The following is a 22413-nucleotide window of genomic DNA, read 5'->3' as shown; positions in this document are numbered from 1 at the left end:
TTTATGCAAAGCTAGGAGTGCTGAGGGTGTGGCAGCACCCCCGGCTTGAAGTTTCCATCGTCTACAGGGTTTACAATTTTGTTCGGTGGTTTTCAACACACACACACACACACACACACACACACGCAGTCTCAAAGCCAAGGTGCAAAGCCTTCTCAGATGTTTATAATGTAACTTCTCCTTTTTTCCCAAAGGAATACACTTTGGAAGTAAGCAGACAAAATATATTTGTAGCTTTCCTGTGATTATCACTGTAGCTGATCCTGTGGATTGAAATTCTACTGTAGTCTTCACAGAGTCTAAGGGCCACCTTTACTCACATTGACTAGTACCTTACTAAGGGAGCAGTCGCTTTGATTTCTATGGGATTTAAGGTAATTTTCAACGACAGTAAAGGTGGCAAAATCGGTCCCCTTCAAGGTACTGGCCATAGCAGTTTATGGTACATCAGAACTATAGCACCCTTCTTACAGAAAAAGTCACAAATTGTACAGTATACGCTCCTTTTTAAAAGATGAAAATATTTAAATAAAGGCATGAATGTTTTTCTAATGCTTGTAATACTTTTTAGTCTACCCACTTCCTTCTGCGATTTTTAAAATGTTATTTCATTTTTGATTTGGGAGAAGATTAGTAACTTCTAGGGATATGAATGAATCTGAAGGAGCATTTTATTGCTGCTTTTTTGCTTTGTGGTTGGAATGCAGTATTTTCTCAGATTTTTTTTACTTAACTCATATAACTGTGAACATGTAATTAATTATTAGACAACCAGGAGATATTTTTCTACTAACTGCTTTTGATTTTGTTGAAACATCCCAAGTTTTTCTAGGGCCAAATACTGCAGATCTTACTCAGAATTCAGTGGAAGTTTTGCCTGGCAAGGACTGCAGGATTTGGTTTCCAAACTCTCTAGATGTCGCACTGTTTCTGACTAGCTTGAAAATTCTGCTGGGGGGGGGGGGGAAGGGAAATATTCCCGATAAACAACCTCGCTGTAACAAAGGTTCCATTACTGCCTTTTGTGTCCACAAAGAGCAACAGAGGTTTCTCTGAAGATCTTCTTCCTCTCATTTTTTAAACCACCACTAAAACAAAGTACAACATAACATAGACATTAAATTAACACGAGGGATCTTCTTTAATCCACAAAACCCAGGAAACAGAGTTAGCCTTCTCTCTAGATATTGAAGGAATTGTGACACTTAGCATCATAGCGTTATTGTATCCCCGGAAGTATCTAGGCCTAACAGGAAACAATCAAAGGCAGTGTCCCATATGGCTCCCAGTTAAGCCAATGTATTGAGACCAGAGTATAAGGTTTCTTAGTGGGTGGATTAATTAGACTCTTTTCATAAATTTTATGTAATTGTTTATTAATCTGTAATATGCAAAATATGCATAAACACGCACAACTTTGATTCTACTTGTTAAAATGCATAAATAACTGAAATATTCATATTAATATTTTCTAAATTAAATGAATTGTACAAAAATATTTGCGCCATATGGTTCCATCAGCTTTTTAACAATTCTCCCCATAAAAATTAATAGCATGACATGGCTCTCAGTTTAGTGGAATTATATAGTTTGAGTTACGACAGAAAAAGGAGTTCAGGTTCATTGTTAAGCTGTTGTATGGTATTGAGAATGCTAGAAGGTATACAAAAAATAACTACACTAACAGACCTGGTTTATTCATGTTCTCTAGTGATTACTAAATAGAAGTTTTCAGCAAAACGTTTTAGTAAATCTAAATAATTAATTTTTTCCCATACAGACTTTTCTAGTTCTGTTGTTGTGTCTACTGAGGAAGAAAGAACCGAAAGTTACAGCAGCGGCCTTCAATTGTCTGACAGAGATAAAACACTTGAATTTATGCCTGAAAATTCAGTTTACTCCAGCAAATTAGAGATGAAAACGGAGGAGGGCAGCCTCCCAGTTTTCCTCAAACACGTTTCAAATGTTGAAATAAGTCTAGGAGATGTAGCTAGACTCTCAGTTACTGTTACTGGCAGTCCAAAACCTAAAATCCAGTGGTTTTTTAATGGAGTAAAGTTAACCTCTTCCACGGATCACAAATTTGTATTTGATGGTAGTGATTATAGTCTTATCATTCTCTATACAAAATCTGAAGATGACGGTGAGTACACTTGCATCGCCAGTAATAAGTATGGAGAGACTGCATGCAGTGCCTATCTAAAGGTGAAGCCAAACGAGACTGGAGAAGTCTACAAAAAATCGGTTGTAGAACTAGAGGTGGAGAAACCCTTAGAAAATAAAATAAACCCCTACCCCCCTTGCTTTGTGAAGAAACTGGAACCTGTTCAGGGTGTTAGAGGTCTCCCTGTCGTATTTGAGTATACAGTGCTTGGAGAACCTGTACCCGAGGTGCAATGGTTTAAGGGAAATCTCCAGATTTTCTCTAATGTAGACTACACTATGGTTCATAATCCTGACGGGTCGGGTTCATTAACGCTCCATCAATGTCAGAGAGATGATGGTGGGTTATATACCTGTAAAGCCATAAATCCCCTGGGGGAAGCCACTTGCTCTGCAGAACTGCTTGCGCTGGACACCGCTGCTGTGTTTCGGTATCAGGAACAGAAAGTCGTTCACAAACCTCTTACGAAATCGGACAAAGAAACCGTCAGTGAGCAGACTACCGAGTCTCGTTCATATGCTGTTAAATTGCCAGGCGAGGGTGGGCAGCGGGACCCGCAAGTGTTGTATACAATCGGGACAGAGGGCAGGCCCTCGGTACATAGCGAACAGGTGGACTCGTTGCTTGAGGTTTCTCACTCAGCCGCTAGCATGCAGACGGAGCCGGTTCTTACTCAGCAAGCGGCCGTACTGGAGTCTCGTGCGGCTGCGGAGAGCCTCGATGCTGCTCCTCATGCTGCAGAAGCGGGGGTGTCATCAGCAAAGCTGCTTCCTCTAGCAGCTTTCACTACGAATGAGGTTCGGGAGCACCCAAGCCTGCTGGAGCAATGTAGTGAGCCAATTAAAAGCCCTCCAGTAGCTGAGTTGCCTGGTCCTGAACTCCACGTGGGCCCCGCTGTTTGTTTGCCACTAATAGAAGAAAGCAGCCAAGAGGACAAAGAAAAAGAACTGCAGATTCACCCTCCGGAGAGGATAGCTCTGCAGGGGGCCCAAGAAGAGAAATCTACCTTCCTCTCTGCCCTGGCTGAAGAGCAGCTTGCAGTGACCGCTAGCACAGCTGTGCCTCTTCCGCGCGCAGAGGCTGAGGCAGGGACCTCAGTCCGCGAACCCCCGCAGGTATTACACACCCCCAGAGTTGAAGACATCCAGGAGCTGCCTAAAGAAACTTCCTTGGCGCTAGAAACGCCGACGCGCCAGAAGGGTCTCCAGATGCTGGAAGGCGAGAAGAAGGTATTTCAACTGGCCTTGGCTGTAGAACAGCTGCAAATAGGCGAAGCTCATGCCAAGGAGCTAGACGCCCTGGATTTACCTGCGGAAGCGAAACCAGTACTGGAATTGCCAGCGGAATTACACATGCCTATAACTGATTCCCAAAGGATGCTTCCAAAAGAGGGCGCCTTTGATGTCCCGTCAGCAGCTCAGCAAAAGGGTGCATTGGTGCAGGAGAGAGTTGTAAAAGCTGCTCTCGTTACAGAAGAAAAGCAGCAGCTCGCGGGTGAGCACGCGCAGCAAGTCCCCGGACTAGACAGGACAGTAACTGTAGAAACCCAAAAGGAAGGCGCAAAGCTATTGAATTTGCCGGTGGTACATGGGCAAACAACACTCCCTAGAGAAGAACATTTTAGTTTTGTGGCGCTGCCCGAGAATCAAGCAGTCTCTAGGAAAACCCCAATGTTGCTTCACGCTTTAGTCTCAGAAGAACAAACCCCCCTCTCTTATGAAAGCACTAGTCAGTTTCCTGCCCTGGATGGGGCGGTTAGCATTCAGCCTGTCAAAGAGCCCCCTTCAGCCCTCCATCTCCAGACAACCCAGTCAGAGCATGTGTTGCCTAAGGAAGACATGCTGGCTTTTCAAAAACCTGTATCCCACGTGGCTTTCCAGAGAGAAGAAAAAATGTTTAATCGGGCAGCAACAACAGAAGAGAAGAGCGGGTTATTTGCAGAACAACTGGAAGCTTTTCGGAGCAGTACCGAAGGATTACACCCCACAGCTACAGCTGAACCTCAGCTACCGACCTGTCTTATCGCTGTGGCTGAGGATATACATCTGCCAAAAGAACAAATTATCAGTGCGGCAGAAAAGGAGCAGAAAGCTGCCCTGAGAAAAGAAGACTCTCAAACAGTTATGCAGCTATCGAGCGTGACTGAGAGCAGGGCCTTAGACCTGGGTCACGTTGAAACATTTGAGGAGATTCAGACAGTGAGCAGTGAGGTGAAATCTGAACCCAGATTCCTTTCAGAATCTGTTTGCACCGAGGAAGGAAGTGTTCCACTAGAGAGTGCAAATTTGTTAGAAGCCGCAGAACACGATTTTGCTGCAAGAATTCAAGAAGGACAGTCAGTAAGGCTTCCATTAATACTGGAAGAAAAGCTGCCTCTCAAGGAAGAATATGCAGTCGAACTAACGAGGCCAGAAACTGGAACTGTAAAGGTAGAGAAGCAACCAAAGGAGACACTGAGCGTACATGAAATCCAAGAAAGAGAAGTCCTTTCCAAAGAAAACCAGTTTGTTGTTCAAGTTCCCAAGGGCTGTAGCTTAGACATAAAGATTCAGATCAGAAGTGCCCTGAAAGCGGCAATGACGAGTGAACAACATCTGTTGTCTTCCGAACGGTTGGGTGATATAAAAAATATTGAAGTAAAGACAGTGAAACTCAACAAGGAACCTAAATATACAATGTGCACCTACCTTATAACCACAGGGAGTTCCAGTCCCATAGAAATAACAGTCTCTCTAGAAAAAATATACCCTCAGACAGCTGGTTTGAAAACTGAACTAAAGGCTGCTTTGTATTCGATTATTTACGAAGAAAAACATATTTTGATCGCAGAACAACCCAGAGCTATGTCAGTAACTGGGCCTCAGAAGTTGTTTATCACTCATGCACCTTTCGCAGAAATCTCATCTGCTACTGTAGCTGATAAGCCACTGCAGCGGGAATCCGCGAGTCCTATTTCTGATGCGCTGGAGCCTCAGCAGGCTGAAATAACCACAGAATCCGAAGCGCAGCTGGATCGGCTTTTGCCTGCTCTAGCAGTCAGCACCGTTGCTGTCAAAAGTCAGATCAGAGATGTCGGTGCAACCGCAGTCACTGCCGACGTTGCTTTAGCAGCAGTGCCATTGGAGAAACCAGTGCAGACACTGACAATGAAACAGAAAAAGGAAGAAATATCTGAGGAAGATGGTGGAGAGGATCTCATAACTCAGGCAGGGAAGCCAGAGGACAGGCTAGTTAGAGAAGATTATCCCGTCATTCACAGAAACCTTGTAGACACTGTTGTCGAGGAAGGTGATAGCTTAAGTCTTATATCAATTATAACAAACGTCAAAAAGGTGAATTGGTATTTTGAGGGTAAACTGGTGTCTTCAGGCAAACAGTTCAAGTGTTTACAAGATCATGACACATACACACTAGTAATCAACAAAGTACACAAGGAAGTGCATCAAGGAGAGTATGCCTGTGAGGCACTGAATGAAGGTGGAAAAACAACAACATCAGCGAAACTCACAGTTGTAAAAAGAGGTTGGATTATGGGGATAAAATATTGCCTCCTAATATTCACTAATTTTCTAATTAAATAGAACATATATATCTGTATCTCCATATCGATACGGATATGAAAAGTAATTAGACTTCATGAATGTAATCACAGAACTAACCATAGTTTTCCCCTATTCTTTCTCCACTTCCCATGTCCTTTTGACATTGTCAATTATTCGTTTTTCCTTCCCACTTTTTTCCCTAAAGTGATTCGCCCTTTTTCACTTTTCTGTAATACAGTTAGTTGCCTTTTTGATTTCGTCTCAAAAAATGATAAAAACCCAATCCCGTGTAATAGTGTCGTCTACACTTCTGCTTGCATCAGAATTTCTTAACAGCGCATGCATCGACACTTTCATCCCCTTATCCACAAAGCGGCGATCGGTTTTCTTGTTTTTATCCTTCTCATCATTGCAACAGGTCTTTATAATCATTGCACAATTTTTAGCACACACTTTTTCGTTTTCCACTCTTCCAGTACAACGTGGTATATTTCTATATCACATTGTTACGCATGTGTCTAGTAGTATCACCTCTTAGCACTTTTTCTGATTTCATTACGCACTGCAATGTAGTCCATTCACTAGGTTTAGCACTGCTTATCGTCTGCTTCCATTTTTGACAGTCATTTTGTTTTCTTTACAGTCACTTTCCTTGGATTGCTAGTAAATCACCCACCTAATTTCAGTTGGTCACTTCATTAACAGTTATTTGGGGTACCTATACTGAGGAGCGGCTGCTCGAATTAATTTGTGCTTCCAATTCTAGTTGCGCCCATACTGAGGAGGAGACTCGAGTCGCAGGAAGTAGCTGTGAACCACCTGGCCAAGTTTAGCTGTGAGATTGAGACTGCTCCTAATGTAAGATTCCAGTGGTACAGAGCTGGCCGAGAAATATATGATGGCGACAAGTACTCCATACGCATCACTAAATACATGTCCACGCTGGAAATCCCAAGACCTCAAGTAGTTGACTGTGGAGAATACAGTTGCAAAGCTTCCAACCAGTATGGTAGTGTAAGCTCTACAGCTGTTTTAACGGTGACTGGTAAGTACGGCATCTTAATGCTCATTTTATTTTTGCATTAACATCCTCCGATTGTTTCACTGCTTTATCATTTTAAAATGCTTATTTTAGGATGACGAGTTGTTGTTATATTGCACACGGGCCCAGATAGCTAGTCTTTTCATCTGACAGGCCTGAAGACGGCAAAGAATTGAATGTTGGCAACACCAGTGTCAGGGATTTTTGTTTGTTTTTTTCCCCCTTGTTTTCTGCATCCAGCGAAAGAAAAACCATCTCCCAGTTGATAATCGATTCAAAGGATTTCGAGACGTCATGGGGTGGGGAAGGGGAAACAAATCCACTTTAAACCGATATTATTTGATGACATATTTTATTATGACATATGATGACATATATTATTTGATAATATAATTTAACCTCCAGAAAATAATTATAGGTGGATATACATTTTTTTAAAAAAAAATGCCAATTAATTTGTTTAGTCACTGTGGTCTCTGAGCTATCGAGCAAGAATTCAGTGTCTTCAGCCCTGGGAGAAGAATTTCAAATTATTTTTAATATATGACAACAGTCGTCTTGAAGATTTGTATCGGATCCAGCTTCTTCGATGTAGTGCTCAGTATATACTTACCTTCATTCATTTTCTAGTTGTACTCTGCTTTATTTAACTTTCAAGCGCCGTGCTTGGACAGTAATTACTGAATGGTTGGGTAGAGTGATCTTGTCGTGAATAAAAGCTGTTTACAGGCATATCTCAATATACGCGATTTTATGAACATGTTAAAAACAACATATATATAAATATCTTCTGTGTTTTCCCCCTATATTTTGCTGCGGTTTAAATGTACCGGGTTTTTGGTTTTCGGTTTCCTTTCCTTATTGGATCAGTCATTACTGGTTAAATTATGAACGCAGCATAAATTAATAACAGAATCACAAGCATTTGGCATTCTGGCCAGTCTTGCTAAATGAAATACTGGTTTTTGGCTCTACACTGGTCATTGCTGTATATCGGTTCAGACGGTCAAAATGTTTTCATTCTTTTCCCACTTTTCAGTTTCTTTATTGTTCAACCCTTAGTTTAAACAATTTTGAAACGGTGTGTCCGAAGACCAACTATGCTTCTCCTTTTCTCTGCCCTTGGCAGACATAGAGACAAGAGTGGCTTTGGTGCCAGCCCAATATAACCATGTAACCATTTCTTTTTGCAGAAGCGTTTCCTCCAACCTTTCTAACCAGACCCGAATCGATCACTACTTTTGTGGGTAAAAGTGCCAGGTTCCTATGTACAGTGTCAGGCACTCCGGTGATCGACACGGTATGGCAGAGAGACGGCGCTGCCATCTCTTCTTCAGAACACCACAAGATTTCAACCGTTGATAATAAGCATATTTTAGAGATTAAACATGTTACAGTAAACGACCGAGGAGTTTACACTTGCAAAGCCTCAAACAAGTTTGGAGCTGACACCTGCCAGGGGGAAATGGTAATTATTGATAAGCCACATTTCATTAAGGAGTTACAGTCGGTGCAGTCTGCTGTCAACAAGAAGATACGTCTGGAGTGCCAAGTAGATGAAGATAGGAAAGTAACAGTAGCGTGGAATAAAGATGGGAAGAAAATACCCCCAGGAAAAGATTATAAAATTTATTTTGAAGACAAAATAGCATCACTTGAAATCCCCCTGGCTAAACTTAAAGATTCAGGAAATTATGTGTGCACTGTTTCGAATGAGGCTGGAAGCAGCTCCTCTTCTGCAACTGTCACAATCAGAGGTAAGAAAGTTGTTCATCTACTGTACTTTGAACGTTATAATTCTTGAAATAGCTATTAAATCTACGCAGGCTAGAAATACAGGCGATATAATGCATAGGATGACAGGTAAACTGTTCTTCCTCAGTCTTGCTCTCAGGATTCTGTTTAGAGTACACTGTATGTACTCCGCGTTCCTGTCTCTATTGAACCTATTGTGACTGTTATTAATGAATGTTCCTTTTTTAGCTCTCAGTGTATTCCATGTCGCCTAATATTTCTTTTTACCAAGAAATTCTTTAGTTTATTCCTGGGTTTTTTAATCTTTCTTTCTTTGTTTGTTTAAATAAACATGTATATTCACCATGAAGTTATTTAGTTTATTCCGGGGTGGGGAGCATGTAATCTCAATTTGTTTACATAAGCATTTATTTATTTATTTATTTTTATTACAGGAATCACTAGTACTGTGGCTTGGTTGAGATTCCTCTTAGCACCTCTAAATGTTAATATGTTTAATCAATCTTTCAGAGCTTCATATTTCAGGTTTCTTTCTTTTTGAAATCTTTCTTTAGAGCCACCATCATTTTTGAAGAAGGTGGATCCATCTTATTTACTGACACCGGGAGAGTCAGCACACCTTCAGTGCAAAATCAAAGGGTCTCCTGAAATCCAAGTTACTTGGTTCAAGAATAACAAAGAAATTAGAGAGAGTAACACGTACAGAATGTCATTTGTCAGCTCTGTAGCTGTGCTAGATATTTCCGACGTGAAAGTTGAAGACAGTGGAAGTTACTCTTGTGAAGCAGTTAATGATGCTGGCAGTGATAGCTGCAGCACTGAAATAGTTGTCAAAGGTTTGTTCTGACACTCTCTGGCAATTTTATTTGAGAAATGACTTTCTGTTTTGGTGTCAGTAACTAATTTTGTATTGATGCTTTAATACTTTTATAGAACCTCCTTCTTTCATCAAAACACTTGAACCGGCAGAGATAGTGAAAGGAACAAACGCTATACTTCAGTGTGAGGTTGCTGGTACTGGACCATTCGAAATTAGCTGGTTTAAAGACAAGAAGCAGATTCGCAGCAGTAAAAAATACAGATTGATCTCTCAGAAATCTCTTGTTTTTCTGGAGATCTCTTCCTTTAATAGTGCAGATGTTGGTGAATATGAGTGCGTTGTAGCTAACGAAGTTGGTAAATGCTTCTGCGGTGCAACGTTCATTCTGAAAGGTCAGTGAGCAAAGGAAAACTCTCTCTTAACATACTGTAGAGGTAGAAGAAATCTTGTCTCTTAAAAACCTGCTTCTTAATTGTTTTCCCCTCTATTTTCTTATTCTCTTTAATATACCATTATATCTTGTGTGTATCTATCATCGTGCTTCTGAATTTGGAAGGGAAAGCAGAAGGCCAATTTTTACTAGAATTGCTACCAGTGCAAACTCTTATACTAGGCTGCAAGAAGTGACAGAAATTCAGTTACCATTCACCCTCACCAACATGGTGGCTGAACACGTTATGGCCAGTGATGTGTTCAAACCTTCGCTTATCCAGCTTGGAAATACAATTCCCCCACCCATCCCAAAATCTCCCTTCTGCTGTAGCTAATTAACCAGTGCATTGATGCTGTATACTAGGCAAGTTGATTTTTAAAATAACAATTAATATGGGAAAGATGTAGTAAAGTAAGTTTTTTTTTCTTTCGAATTAGAACCACCATCTTTTATTAAGAAAGTCGAAAATGTTACTGCACTTGTTGGAGACACAGTTACCTTACAGTCCGTTGTGAAAGGGTCCGCTCCTATTTCTATAACGTGGATGAAGGGAAAAGACATTATTAAAGAAGATAACAAAGTCAAAGTGACCTTTGAAAATGGTCTTGCAACGCTGCAGATCACTGGTCTCCAGATCAGTTCTGGTGGCATGTATACATGTGTGGCGGAGAACGATGCCGGAAGTCAGACGTGTTTTGGAGAATTAGCAGTCAAAGGTCCGTGTAGGAACACTTTACCTTCGCAGCGTTCCACATATAAAGGAAAGCGATTCCATTCTGACCCTAATAACCACTGTGTAATTCTGTTATAGAACCTGCCCAAATTACTGAGAAACCTGAGTTGATTGAGGTGACTGCAGGAGACCCAGCCGTTTTGGAATATACTGTTGCAGGCACTCCAGAGTTAAAAACGAAATGGTTCAAAGATGGCAGACCGCTGGCTTCCAGTAAAAAGTACAGATTCAGTTTTAAGAATAACGTTGCCCAGTTAAAGTTTTATAGCGCCGAAATGCAGGACAGTGGAGAGTACACGTTCGAGATTGCGAACGATGTTGGCCGCAGTTCGTGCTCCACCACGTTCACTGTGTTAGGTTGGTATCTTGCTCTTTGCAAAGGACAACACTGTTCAGATTTAAAGCCCAGATAGGGCAGAAATCAGGCTACACCTTGAAATGCTCATTGCACGTATTGTTTTTTTTTCTTTGTTGTGTACTGAACAGACCGAGCCATTGCTCCGTTCTTTGTTAAACCATTGAGGAATGTTGACAGCGTAGTTAGCGCCTCCTGCCTCCTGGACTGCAAAATCTCTGGCTCCCTTCCAATGAGTGTTTCCTGGTTTAAGCATGACGGCGAGCTAACCACCAGTGCCAAATACACAGTTGTGTTTGCGGAAGGTTCTGCGTCTTTGGCAATAAAACATCTAGACACGAACGATTCTGGCATTTACACTTGCAGGGCCACAAACTCTGCGGGCAGTAAAGAGAGCAGTAGCACTTTGGTTGTAAAAGGTTTGGCGGATCGTTTTGTATTTTCTTCTTGACGTGTCATTTAATGATTCATTCTTCCCCACCACGCAGGTCACACTTTTTACTCTTTGCAATTATTTCTTTTAAACGCCCATTTAGAGCCACCCAGCTTCGTTGTAGAACCAGAGTCCCAAGAAGTGGCACCCGGATCGACGGTGCGTTTGAAGAGTTCCTTAAAAGGAACACCGCCACTCACAATACAGTGGTTTAAGGGTGCCAGTGAGCTGGAAACCGGCGGAGCCTGCTATATTATGACTGAAGCTTTAGCGAGTTACTTGGAACTCTTCGCAGTAAAGCCGTCTGACTCAGGGGACTACATTTGCAAAGTCAGCAACGTGGCTGGTTCAGTTGCGTGCAGTGCAAACTTGTTTGTGAAAGGTTTGCATTCCCTTTCTTTATTGACATCTTTGAGTTATTGGGCTGCTCTCAGTCACACCGGCGCAGCCTTCAAGGTGCCGGTGAACTGAGAAGTTGGCCCATTGTTGCCTTTTACACTCTTCACCTCTTTCTGTATTCTTAATGCCTCTCTTAAATCCTTAGAACCTGCTACCTTCGTCGAGAAGCCAGAGCCATCACAACTGTTAAAGAAAGGAGATTACGGGCAATTAGATTGCCAAGTAACTGGCACCCCTCAAATAAAAATCACCTGGTTCAAAGGGGACCGAGAAATTCAGGAAAGTGCCAAATACAAGATGTCCTTCGTGGGTTCCAAGGTGACTCTCACACTTATGGGTGTGGCGATTGAAGACAGTGGGGAATATATCTGTGAGGCAAAAAATGATGCCGGCAAAGATATTTGCAGTAGTGTTGTCACAGTCCAAGGTTTGTGTCAAATTTCCCCGGCCCCAATTCCCCCTCCAAGTTAGTTGCATCATTAAAAGGTTCCAAAGCTTAATTAATACAAACCACAATCTCTCTCTTGCGCTATAGAGTCACCTTATTTTAGCAAGGAGTTTGAACCCATGGAAGTACTGAAGGATTCTGATGTTGCGTTGGAGTGCGAGGTGTTGGGTACGCCTCCATTTGAAGTATTTTGGTTGAAGGACAGCAAGCCCGTGAGAAGCAGTAGGAGGCACAGAATAAGCATTGAGGATTCATTGATTAGCCTCCACGTTTTCAGGTTTGATGCCTCAGATGTTGGTGAATACCAGTGCAGAGTAACTAACGCGGTAGGAAGCTGCGTCTGCAGCGCTGGGGTGACCCTAAAAGGTTGGTATCAGTGGGGGAAATAGAGCTGAAGTATGTTCTTCTACCTTACACCGTTCTGCCCTCCAGCTGAAACTTACCAAGAATCTGGTTTTTTTCCCGATAGAACCCCCGCAATTTGTGAAGAAGATTGAAAACATTAGCTCTCTAAGAGGAGGCAGCGCTGTGTTTCAGGCCGCCTTGAAGGGTTCTTGGCCGATCACAGTGTCTTGGTTGAAAGATAACGATGACGTCATTGAAGATAACAATATCAAAATGACATTTGTGAACAACATGGCCACGCTCCTTGTCAGGTCTATTGAAGTGAAGCATGACGGGAAATATTTCTGTCAGGCTAAAAATGATGCGGGACTTCAAAGATGCTCTGCTTTACTAACAGTGAAAGGTTGGTCCAGCACTGAATGTTTTCAGAGAATGCGAACAATCTCATTTTAATGTGTACGGTGAATATTTTAAAATACAGTTGACATACACGTATGTATGCCTTTATTTATCACAGAACCCGCAACAATAACTGACAAGGCCGTGTCAATCGACGTCACTGAGGGAGACCCAGCAACCTTGCAGTGTAGATTTTCAGGCACCAAAGACATTGCAGCCAAATGGTTCAAAGATGGAAAGGCGTTGACTTTGGGCCCGAAATATAAAATCAGCATTACGGATCAAGTCTCCGTCTTAAAGATAGTTCATACGGAAAAGAAAGATAGTGGAGAATACACTTTTGAGGTTCAAAATGATGTTGGACGCAGCAGCTGTACCGCTAGCATTAATGTGCTAGGTTTGTATTGTCTCTCTCTTCCGTGGTGGGGGGTTAAAATATATTTGTGCTTTACTTTTTGATACCAGAACTAGCAGTATGGCCAAATGAGCTAACACTTTGTTTTTACTGTGTTGGATAGATCTTATCATACCGCCCAAGTTCACAAAAAAGCTAAAGAAAATGGACAGCATTAAGGGTTCTTTCATTCACTTAGAGTGCATAGTGTCTGGTTCACATCCTATAAGTATCCAGTGGCACAAGGATGACCAAGAGATAGCGGCTAGTGAAAAATACAAATATTCTTTCCATGATAACACTGCATTCCTGGAAATCAACCAGCTGGAAGGTTCAGACAGTGGATCTTATACGTGTGAGGCAACAAATAAAGCAGGAAGTAACCAGTGCAGTGGATATTTAACAGTCAAAGGTTTGAGCTTCTTATTCCTTCCCAAGAACAAGACCTTCAATTTATTATTTTGGACTTTTTGATCATAAAATGATTCTTCTCCTACCCTTCTCTTTCCTCCTCTCTTTTACTCTTTGTAGAACCCCCGTATTTTGTTGAAAAACCACAGTCACAAGATGTTATACCCAATGCTAGAGTTCTGTTCAAAGCTCTTGTGAATGGTACCACTCCTATGCAGATAAAGTGGTTTAAAGAGAGCAAAGAACTTCTCTCAGGAGCCACTCGCTCTGTCTGGAAGGATGATACGTCAAGTGTGCTAGAGCTGTTTTCAGCAAAGACTTCTGATTCAGGGAACTATACCTGTCAAATAAGCAATGATGTTGGGACAGCAACTTGCAAAACAAACCTGTTTGTGAAAGGTGTGCATTTTTACGCCCTTTTAATCCCTTGGGTTCTGTTTCTTTTTTATTAGAAAAAAATATTTCTCGAATGTAAAATGAGTAAATAAAGTCTTGCCTTTTTGTTCATATTTAGAACCACCCAGGTTTATTCAGAAGCCTAGCCCCGTAGTAGTTTTGAGAAAAGGACAATCCACCAGTTTCGAATGCCAAGTAGCAGGCACGCCCGCAATCCAAGTTACTTGGTACATGGATGGGAATGAAGTCACTGACCCCTCTAAATATGGCATTGCGTTCGTAGACGGTTTTGCCACTTTCAAAGTAGCCAGTGCGAAAATAGAGGATAGTGGGATTTATGTTTGTGAAGCTCACAACGACGCAGGTAGTGAGAGCTGCAGCATTGAACTGAAAGTGAAAGGTTAGTTATTAGTCTTCCCACCCACCTCTTTCCCCCCCCCCCCCGCACAGTCATACGTGTTTTTTTTCTTTTCGTGTTTTACTAAGCTGCTATGTTTTTTCCTCCTGATTTTTTTTAAATAGAACCTCCCGCATTCATAAGGGAGTTGAAACCTGCTGAAGTAGTGAAGGGTTTTGATGCCATGCTGGAATGTGAAGTCTCTGGTACTCCTCCATTTGAAGTGACATGGCTGAAGAATAACAAGGAGATTCGCAGCAGCAAAAAATACGCCATGAGCGACAGGGAATCGGTATTCACTCTTGTCGTAACCAACTGCGATTTTTCAGATGCTGGGGAATACCAGTGCATTATATCCAATGATGGGGGTAGTTGTTCTTGCAGCACAAGAGTCAGTTTGAAAGGTCAGTCCAGTTACCACGATAGGGGGGAAAACTCCAAACATTCAGTTTCTTAACTACTTTTTAGTAGCTTAACAAGGATAAAACAATATATTTTGTCATGGCTTCTTTTTGTAAAACCCAGAGCCACCTTCCTTCATAAAGAAGATAGAAAACGTCGCTACCGTTTTGAAAAGTCCCGCTGTTTTTCAATGCACGGTAGCGGGTGCTCACCCTTTATCAGTGTCATGGATAAAAGATGAAAAAATTATCGAGGAAGATGAGAACTTCCATATTACTTTCGAGGACAATGTGGCCACACTGAAAATAAAACGTATCGATATCGGTCACAGGGGGAGGTACACCTGCCAGGCAAAGAATGAGTCAGGAGTTGAAAAATGCTTTGCCTTGCTCTTAGTACAAGGTTTGTGAGCTATGCACTTTCAAGCCTATTTCGTAGAAGTAGTTTAAAAGACACGTGCCCACCGGTAGAGAGAACTATAACGAATCTACACTTTAATTCTTACTGCAGAACCCGCTCAGATCATAGAAAAGACGAAATCAGTTAAAGTGACTGAAAAAGACCCAGTGACCTTGGAATGTACTGTGGCCGGAACACCAGAACTCAAAATGAAATGGTTTAAAGATGGCAAACAGCTTCTGCCCAGTAGATATTACACCATGAGCTTTGACAGTAACGTGGCCAGTTTCAGGATTGAATCGGTAATGAAGGAGGACAGTGGTACATATGCTTTTAAGGTTGAAAATGATTTTGGAAGCAGCACCTGTGAAGCTGTTTTGACAGTTTTAGGTTTGTATTTTGTTTCATTGCATTTTGCTTTCTTTGTGGGGGAAAAAAATAGCTTCACAAATTCCGGGAGGCAATTGGAGGTGCACGACGTTAACTGTTATGTTTTTGCCATTTTGTTGGGCAGATCAAACAATCCCTCCATCATTTACCAAAAAGTTAACGAAACTAGATCAAGTTCTGGGATCGTCTATTCATATGGAGTGTAAGGTTTCTGGCTCACTCCCCATTACTGCTAAATGGTACAAGGATGGAAAAGAAATATATGATAGTGCAAAATACAGGAGCCTATGCCATGAAAATACCGTATCAATGGAGGTTTCTAATCTAGAGTTGACAGATACTGCAAATTACACATGTAGCGTGACTAACGTTGCTGGGAGTGACTCTTGCAGCGCCGTCTTAACAGTGAAAGGTTTGGAACTCTTTACGTCTTCTCTTAACTGTAGTAGATATTGAAAAATACATCTTTTAAAAAATAATTGCCATCTTACGTCTTTGAACAATATTGCGAAAAGTTACCATATTTTTTTTGCTCTTTATGTGACGCATCATTTTCTTTGAGTACTTAGAATTCTTAGTGTTCTTGATTGTTCACTTTGGTTTTCAAACATTCTTTCTTCCAAGGATTTAACTACACATTTCTTTCCCTTGAAAACTGTAGAGCCAGCAAGCTTCCTAGTAAAACCTGAAAACCAGCAAGCCGTCCCGAATTCTATGGTGGAGTTTAAGGCTGTGTTGAAAGGAACGCCTCCTTTTGCAATAAAGTGGTTTAAAGAAGATTTGGAACTTGTATCTGGAGCTAATTGTTTTATTGGGATAGAAGGGTCAACAGGTTTCTTAACTCTCTATTCGGTGGATATTTCAAAGAGTGGACACTATACTTGCCAAGTTTCCAATGACGTTGGTAGCGATTCTTGTACTGCAACCTTGCTGGTAACAGGTGTGCACATTTACTTGTTTTATGCTGCTCTCTTCTCGTCTGTCTTTTGTCGATCCCAAGTATTGTTCTTATAAATAGTCCCAAGCTAATTCTTTTTGGGCTTTCTTGATTTTAGAAACTCTTAACTCATGTTTAGTATCGGATTTCTTTCATTTGTTCTTTTCTCTCTCTCTCTCTTTATTTTTCAATATTAATTCTGAAATCACTCTTTTTTTCTCCCCTATTTATTCCACTTTTTTTTTTTTTTTTGGTTTCATAGAACCTCCAAAGTTTGTTAAGAAGCTAGAAGCATCAAAAGTAGTAAAACGCGGTGACGCAGCACGATTTGAATGCAAAATAAGTGGCTCTCCAGAAATCCGAGTGGTATGGTACAGAAATGACAATGAAATCATTGCCAGTGAAAAATTCAGGATGTCTTTCAGTGATTCTGTGGCGGTGATTGAAATGAACCATCTCAGTACTGAAGACAGTGGGGATTACATATGTGAAGCTTACAATCCTGCTGGCAGGGCGAGCTGCAGTACTAAGGTTATAGTGAAAGGTTAGAAATCACTCTTCCCCGTACTAGTTTGTACTTAATTTTCTGTGATTCTCCACTCAGACATTCACAAGTGAACGTTGCTTGTTTCTTTTTCTGGGGCAGCCTTTTTCTTCCTGTCCAGTTTTCGCCATGTTCTACCGTATTTCATCGGGGCATGGGCAAGACTTTTTAAAGATGTATCCCTTGCTCCATCCTTCACGGATGTGGAGGCTATTCCTAAGTTACTCCTTCAGTTGCATCCTGCCTCTCAGAATCCTAAAATTTGCTGCCTCATGGCGCAGAAATTTTCAGGACGAGAAATAGAAATCTGATTATTTTTAATTTTACACAACAGTATTTGGTGTTTCTGCGTTCAGTCATATGGAAGTAGCTCCTACTCTGTAATACTGTTGTTTCCTTTGTTTACACTCGCTAAAAGAGTTGCTATAAAAGCAAGTATCTGTCTGCTTATCAGCCTCCAAAATAGACAGAACTCATTACAGTATGTGCCCAGAAAATCCGGAGAATACAAATCCAATACACGGATTTTCCCCATAAACTATAATCTTGCTGCTACTGTGGTAACTTTGTAAGAATCCTTTTAATGTTCCTTACGTATAGCCAAATAACTTTATAACAATGCCAACTGCTTTTCTTTTTGTAGAACCTCCTGTTTTTAGCAGGAAGCCTTCCCCAGTAGACATGCTCAAAGGTACTGATGTGAGTCTTGAATGTGAAATTTCTGGAACGCCCCCATTCGAAGTCACATGGTATAAAGATAAGCGACAAATCCGCAGCAGTAAAAAGTATAAGGTGACATCCAAAAATTACCATGCGAGTATTCACATTCTTAATGTCGACGCCTCAGACATTGGCGAATACCAATGCAAAGCACAGAACGAGGTCGGGAGTGACTCTTGCATTTGCACTGTAAAACTGAAAGGTGAGTTTATTTGCGTAGAATCTGTGACAGGTCCCGCATAGAAGACGCTTATTGATGCTTTCTTACGCGAATGCTGGAGATCTTTACTACAATCACATGTTTCTTGTTCAGAACCACCAAAATTCGTGACGAAAATAAACAGTATCTCCGTTGTGGTTGGTGAACCAGTAGAATTACAAGCAACAGTGGAAGGCTCTCAGCCAATTTCTGTCCAGTGGCTTAAAGACAGGGAAGATGTAGTTAGAGAAAGTGAAAACACGAGGATTACATTTGCGGTCAACGTTGCAACTCTACAGTTGGCAAATGCAGAACCAGGCAGCGCTGGAAAGTATATCTGTCAGATCAGCAATGATGCTGGAACTCGGGAGTGTATGGCTACCTTAACAGTTCTAGGTTGGTAACAAAGGTGATGGTGGGGAGCGTGGGGGTTGGGAGGATAACTGCATCCTTTTAAGAACATAAGAAGTGCCATACTGGGTCAGACCAAAAGGCCATCTAGCTCAGTATCCTGTCTTCTGACAGTGGCCAATGCCAAGTGCTTCAGAGGGAATGAACAGACCAGGTAATCCTCAAATTATGCATCCCCTGCCCCTCTTTATAAAGTTCAAGGTGCTAGGTGACATGTGGGGTCAACACACCTTTCTGAGTGTGATTTTTGAAACTGAAATGAAAGTGACCTCCTGTTTGTCCCCAACTATTATTGGTCAGGAAACCACTTCATAATTTGGCACCATTCTCAACTCTTATCCTCTGCTCATTCCATCTCAGAGAGAGAGAGAGAGAGAGACTGCTGAAACCGAGGGGAGAAAATGTCACCGCTTTGTTTTACACATATGGTTAGATGTGGAGTCCATACTATTCTTTTCCTCTGTATTTATTTATTTTATTTATATTAGGACAGCACCTAAAGTCCTGAACCAAGATCCTCATTGGGTTGGGCGCTGCACAGACGCATAGTAAGAAATAGTCCTTGCCCCCAAACTTACAGTGTAAGACAGACAAACGGTGGGAGAAAAAAAGTTTCATAAACTCCCCTGACTCAATAGGTTGCAGTTCAATTTGTATTAAATGCAGTCAAAACAGTTATTTGTACTAATGCGGTGGTACAATGTATAGAAAGCTAGCGAGGAAAATGAGTTGTTTACAATGACGGTTGCTCACATCTCCTTCCAGAGCCGGCAATCATTGTAGAGAAGGCAGAACCAATGAGAGTGACGGTGGGAGATGTTTGCACTTTAGAGTGCAAAGTGGCGGGCACACCCGAACTTTCAGTTGGCTGGTTTAAGGATGGGAAAGAACTGACAAGCAGCCACAAATACAAAATTACCGTCCACAACAAAGTATCTACGCTTAAAATTCTCGATTCGGAAAAGGGAGACAGCGGATTATACACTTTTGCCGTGCAGAACGATGTTGGGAAAAGCAGCTGCACAGCCTCAGTTGATGTTTTAGGTTGGTTCGGTAGTTTTTCTTCTGCATTTCTCCAAGCTTTTCTTTAGGAAATATTCCTGCCTTTTAAACCGTTGTGGATTTGTTACGTTTTCTTACACAGATCGAATCATTCCGCCTTCTTTCACAAGAAAATTAAAAGAAACAAATGGTGTGCTGGGTTCTTCGGTGCTTCTGGAGTGCAAAGTGTCTGGATCGCCACCTATTTCAGTCGCTTGGTTTCAAGATGGAAATAAGATAGTTAGTGGAGAAAAACATCAAACCACGTTTTCGGATAACCTCTGTGTTTTGCAACTGAATTCACTGAACTCATCAGATACGGGATGTTACACCTGTAAAGCTACTAATGTAGCCGGGTCTGATGAATGCAGAGCCGTATTAAACGTACAAGGTCAGTATGTGATGGCCAATTAGCACTTTGCCATAAATCTTCTTCTATATAACAGTCCTTCTTTCTTGGAAATGCCTCTTCTTTTCTGGGCATATTTTGGGGAAAACTTTTCATTCGAACATAAAATGTTTTGCTCTCCATCTTCAAATTGTACATGTAAATATCAGGTTTATTTGATATTAACTTGATTTTTTTAAAAAAAATATTTATTTAGAACCACCCTCTTTTGTGAAGAAGCCCGAACCCTTGGATGTTTTACCAGGCACAAGCGTAACTTTCACAAGCGTTATCAGAGGAACCCCTCCATTGAAGGTGAACTGGTTTAGAGGGGTCAATGAACTGGTGCTGGGGGATAAATGTAACATGTATTTGGAGGATTCGGTTGCAGAACTGGAGTTGTTTGATGTTGGTCCTCTTCAAAGCGGAGATTATACTTGCCTAGTGACTAACGATGCTGGAAAAGCATCCTGTACAGCACATCTTTCTGTAAAAGGTTTGTACAGATTGAAAATTCTCTTTTTTTCCCTCTAAAATACATACATCTTCGTGCAGTTGCACTCAATATTTTCGATTTCTTATTGCTCATTAGAACCCGCAGTGTTTGTGAAGAAATTGAGCGATCACTGTGTTGAGCCAGGAAAGTCCATAGTTCTGGAAAGCACATACACTGGTAGCCTCCCAATCTCGGTTGTATGGAAGAAGAATGGCAAAACTATAACTCAGTCTGAAAAATGCAGCATCATCACAACGGAGAAATCTTGCATTCTGGAAATTCTCAATAGTACAAAAGATGACGAAGGAGAATACACATGCCATGTTGAGAACGAGGCGGGAGGGGATGTTTGTGAAGCACTAGTGTCTACATTAGGTGTGTTACCATGTTATTTAAATTTTCTTCACCATTCTTATCAGAGCGTCGCTTCTAAGGTATAAATGTTCCTTACTCATTCTATTTGTTTTTTTTTTTTAGAACCTCCTTATTTTGTTACACACTTGGGACCTCTGGAAGTGTCAGTTGGAGATTATACAACTTTACATTGCCAAGTTGCTGGAACACCCGAAATTACAGTGTCTTGGTACAAAGGAGATACAAAACTAAGATCTAGTCCTGAGTATAAAATGTTCTTTAAAGACAATGTTGCTACTCTAGTTTTTAACAAAGTGGATAACAATGACAGTGGAGAATATATCTGCAAAGCAGAAAACAGTGTAGGAACTGCAACTACAAAGTCTGTCTTAACAGTTCAAGGTGATGATTATTATGTTAGCTTGTTCAAAACTACTCTTTTTTAGCTCTTTCTTGCAAAACTTTAAGTATAGAAAAATATCACACAACGCATATTTATAACATACTTGGGTTTTTTTACAGCGCGCAAACTTCCGCCTTCCTTTGCAAGGAAATTAAAGGACATTGAACAAACAGTTGGCTTACCAGTTAAATTTACCTGTCGTCTAAATGGCTCAGAACCTATTAGCGTGACTTGGTATAAAAATGGTGTACCTTTAAGAGATGACCATAATGTGCAAAGCTCATTCGTAGATAATGTAGCGATTCTCCAGCTGTCGCAGACTGAGATGAGTCACACGGCACAATACTCTTGCACAGCTACCAATGCTGTTGGAACTGCTACCTCTAGCGCTAGGCTCACAGTCTCAGGTTCGTTTGCTCTTGAATCTTTTAATATTTAAAGCACGGTCTAATTTTTTGTTCTTTGTACGTGAACTGATATCGACAATGTTTGATGACTCTTTCCGTTGGAATACAAAGCAATCAGTATTCTACTGTTACTTTTAATTTCTAGAACCCAAGCAACCTCCCTTCTTTGATATAACACCTGCATCCATGGAAGTTCCTACTGGAGAAAGTGCTGATTTTGAATGTCATGTTACTGGAGCCCAACCAATCAATGTCACCTGGGCAAAAGATGGCAGAGAGATCCGAACAGGAGGAAACTATAATATTACCTTTATAGCAAACACAGCTCACCTGAGAATTCTGAGAGCAGGCAAAGGAGACTCTGGGCAGTATACCTGCCAAGCTAGCAACGAAGTGGGAAAAAACTTTTGCTCGGCCCAACTTAGTGTCAAAGGTACTGGTATCAAGTAGGCCTTATTAGTGTGGTTTTCTTGGGAGAAAAGTGGTTGCTTTTTTTATTTTTATACCTTCTGAGTCTTCAGATGTTGGAGGTAAACTGAGAGGATCTTTTCAAACTACAAACGTTAAACTGTGGCTATCATAGATTTTAAGTCTTCATCTTGTTCTTCATGCTGCAATGTGTGAGAGCGTAAATTTTGTATATATGCAAACGCGTTAATTTCTCCCTTAATTCCTCTTGACATTATACATGTTACATGTAGTTTTACCTATTATCTTCCGTGTTCTTTTTCTAAGTTTGATGGAGTTCTTTGATTATTGATTTCATTTTTAAGCTAGAATATGGTGACACTTTTATGTAGCGATGTTTGGAATATTTTTGTAGATAAAATAGCAAACTGATAAAACATAGAAATTG

The 22413-nt window shown here is 41.1% G+C and overlaps 1 protein-coding gene across 1 annotated transcript in view; it reads left to right on the top strand.

The window, feature by feature from the left end:
• The window catches only part of TTN (titin), a 308950-nt gene that overhangs the window by 60459 nt on the left and 226078 nt on the right, over nucleotides 1–22413 (top strand). The window contains exons 45-74 of the mRNA XM_074967679.1: nucleotides 6473–6751; nucleotides 7942–8505; nucleotides 9058–9339; nucleotides 9437–9715; nucleotides 10194–10472; nucleotides 10568–10846; nucleotides 10976–11263; nucleotides 11381–11659; nucleotides 11822–12103; nucleotides 12212–12490; nucleotides 12594–12872; nucleotides 12987–13265; nucleotides 13387–13674; nucleotides 13794–14072; nucleotides 14188–14469; nucleotides 14592–14870; nucleotides 14992–15270; nucleotides 15379–15657; nucleotides 15782–16069; nucleotides 16319–16597; nucleotides 16857–17138; nucleotides 17782–18060; nucleotides 18172–18453; nucleotides 19234–19512; nucleotides 19613–19900; nucleotides 20115–20393; nucleotides 20490–20768; nucleotides 20871–21149; nucleotides 21270–21557; nucleotides 21703–21990. Coding sequence (XP_074823780.1) covers nucleotides 6473–6751; nucleotides 7942–8505; nucleotides 9058–9339; nucleotides 9437–9715; nucleotides 10194–10472; nucleotides 10568–10846; nucleotides 10976–11263; nucleotides 11381–11659; nucleotides 11822–12103; nucleotides 12212–12490; nucleotides 12594–12872; nucleotides 12987–13265; nucleotides 13387–13674; nucleotides 13794–14072; nucleotides 14188–14469; nucleotides 14592–14870; nucleotides 14992–15270; nucleotides 15379–15657; nucleotides 15782–16069; nucleotides 16319–16597; nucleotides 16857–17138; nucleotides 17782–18060; nucleotides 18172–18453; nucleotides 19234–19512; nucleotides 19613–19900; nucleotides 20115–20393; nucleotides 20490–20768; nucleotides 20871–21149; nucleotides 21270–21557; nucleotides 21703–21990 — 8724 coding nt within the window. The remainder of the gene's footprint in view (nucleotides 1–6472; nucleotides 6752–7941; nucleotides 8506–9057; nucleotides 9340–9436; nucleotides 9716–10193; nucleotides 10473–10567; nucleotides 10847–10975; nucleotides 11264–11380; nucleotides 11660–11821; nucleotides 12104–12211; nucleotides 12491–12593; nucleotides 12873–12986; nucleotides 13266–13386; nucleotides 13675–13793; nucleotides 14073–14187; nucleotides 14470–14591; nucleotides 14871–14991; nucleotides 15271–15378; nucleotides 15658–15781; nucleotides 16070–16318; nucleotides 16598–16856; nucleotides 17139–17781; nucleotides 18061–18171; nucleotides 18454–19233; nucleotides 19513–19612; nucleotides 19901–20114; nucleotides 20394–20489; nucleotides 20769–20870; nucleotides 21150–21269; nucleotides 21558–21702; nucleotides 21991–22413) is intronic.

The sequence above is a fragment of the Natator depressus genome, chromosome 11 (genome assembly GCF_965152275.1).
Source record: "Natator depressus isolate rNatDep1 chromosome 11, rNatDep2.hap1, whole genome shotgun sequence".
Classification (NCBI taxonomy): domain Eukaryota; kingdom Metazoa; phylum Chordata; order Testudines; family Cheloniidae; genus Natator; species Natator depressus.
This window is presented reverse-complemented; position numbering and strand designations above follow the sequence as displayed.